Genomic DNA, 896 nt, shown 5'->3' on the forward strand with positions numbered 1-896 from the left:
TTCGAAACCTACTCACCGGTGGCCAACATGAACTCGATTCGTGTGGTGTTGGCGGTTATGGTAAAGGAGAAGTACGTGACAGAGCAGTTGGATTCGGACACGGCATTTCTCAAAAGCGATCTAAAGGAACGCGTCTACATGGAGGTGCCGTATGGCATTGAAGACGCCGGGGGTTACATGTGCAGACTCGACAAGGCGATCTACGGATTGAAGCAAGCGGCGAGCGCATGGAACAAGACGATCCATCGCGTCTTCATGAAGTTTGGCTTCAAGAGCTGCGGGGCAGACCAGTGCGTGTATGTCAAGGAGTTTAAGGGCAACTTGATATACGTATGTCTTTACGTCGACGACATGATCATCGTGGCAAAGACGAGCAAGGAAATCCAGGACGTCAAGACGAGACTCAAGAAGGCGTGTAAGATGAAGGAGCTCGGCGAAGCTAAGATCATCTTGGGGATGGAGATCGACCACCAGAGGTCAGCGATTTTACTGACCATCAAGCAAACGCGCTACATTGATGACGTGGTGGAGCGCTTCACTCAGCAGGACGCCAAGGCTGTGGAGAATCCGTGCGAGTCGGGACTCAAGCTGTCGAAGTTTCAATCGCCGATCACGGATGCGGGCAGAAACAAGATGTGGAAGAAGCCGTACCGATCACTAATCGGGTGCCTGTTGTATATCACCACTTGTACACGCCCCGACGTTGCGTACGTGGTGACGCAGTTGTCAAGGTTCTTAAAAAACCAGGAAAACAGCACTGGAAGGCGGCCGTCCGCGTTCTTCGTTACTTCAAGACTACGAAGGCGATTGGGATCGTATACCAAGGGGGCACAAGTGCACTGAAGGTCGAGGCATACACGGACGCGGATTGGGGCAGTAATATCGACGACCGACGT

The 896-nt window shown here is 52.5% G+C and overlaps 1 protein-coding gene across 1 annotated transcript; it reads left to right on the forward strand.

The window, feature by feature from the left end:
- Positions 1–27: 27 nt before the first annotated feature.
- On the forward strand, positions 28–843 carry PHALS_01337 (retrotransposon ty1-copia subclass; the record flags this gene model as incomplete). Its single annotated transcript, XM_024715714.1, has 1 exon — positions 28–843. The coding sequence occupies one exon, from the start codon at positions 28–30 to the stop codon at positions 841–843; it is 816 nt and encodes a 271-aa protein (XP_024581384.1).
- Positions 844–896: the final 53 nt, after the last annotated feature.

The sequence above is a fragment of the Plasmopara halstedii genome (assembly GCF_900000015.1).
Source record: "Plasmopara halstedii genome assembly, contig: Scaffold_1360, whole genome shotgun sequence".
Classification (NCBI taxonomy): Eukaryota; Oomycota; class Peronosporomycetes; order Peronosporales; family Peronosporaceae; genus Plasmopara; species Plasmopara halstedii.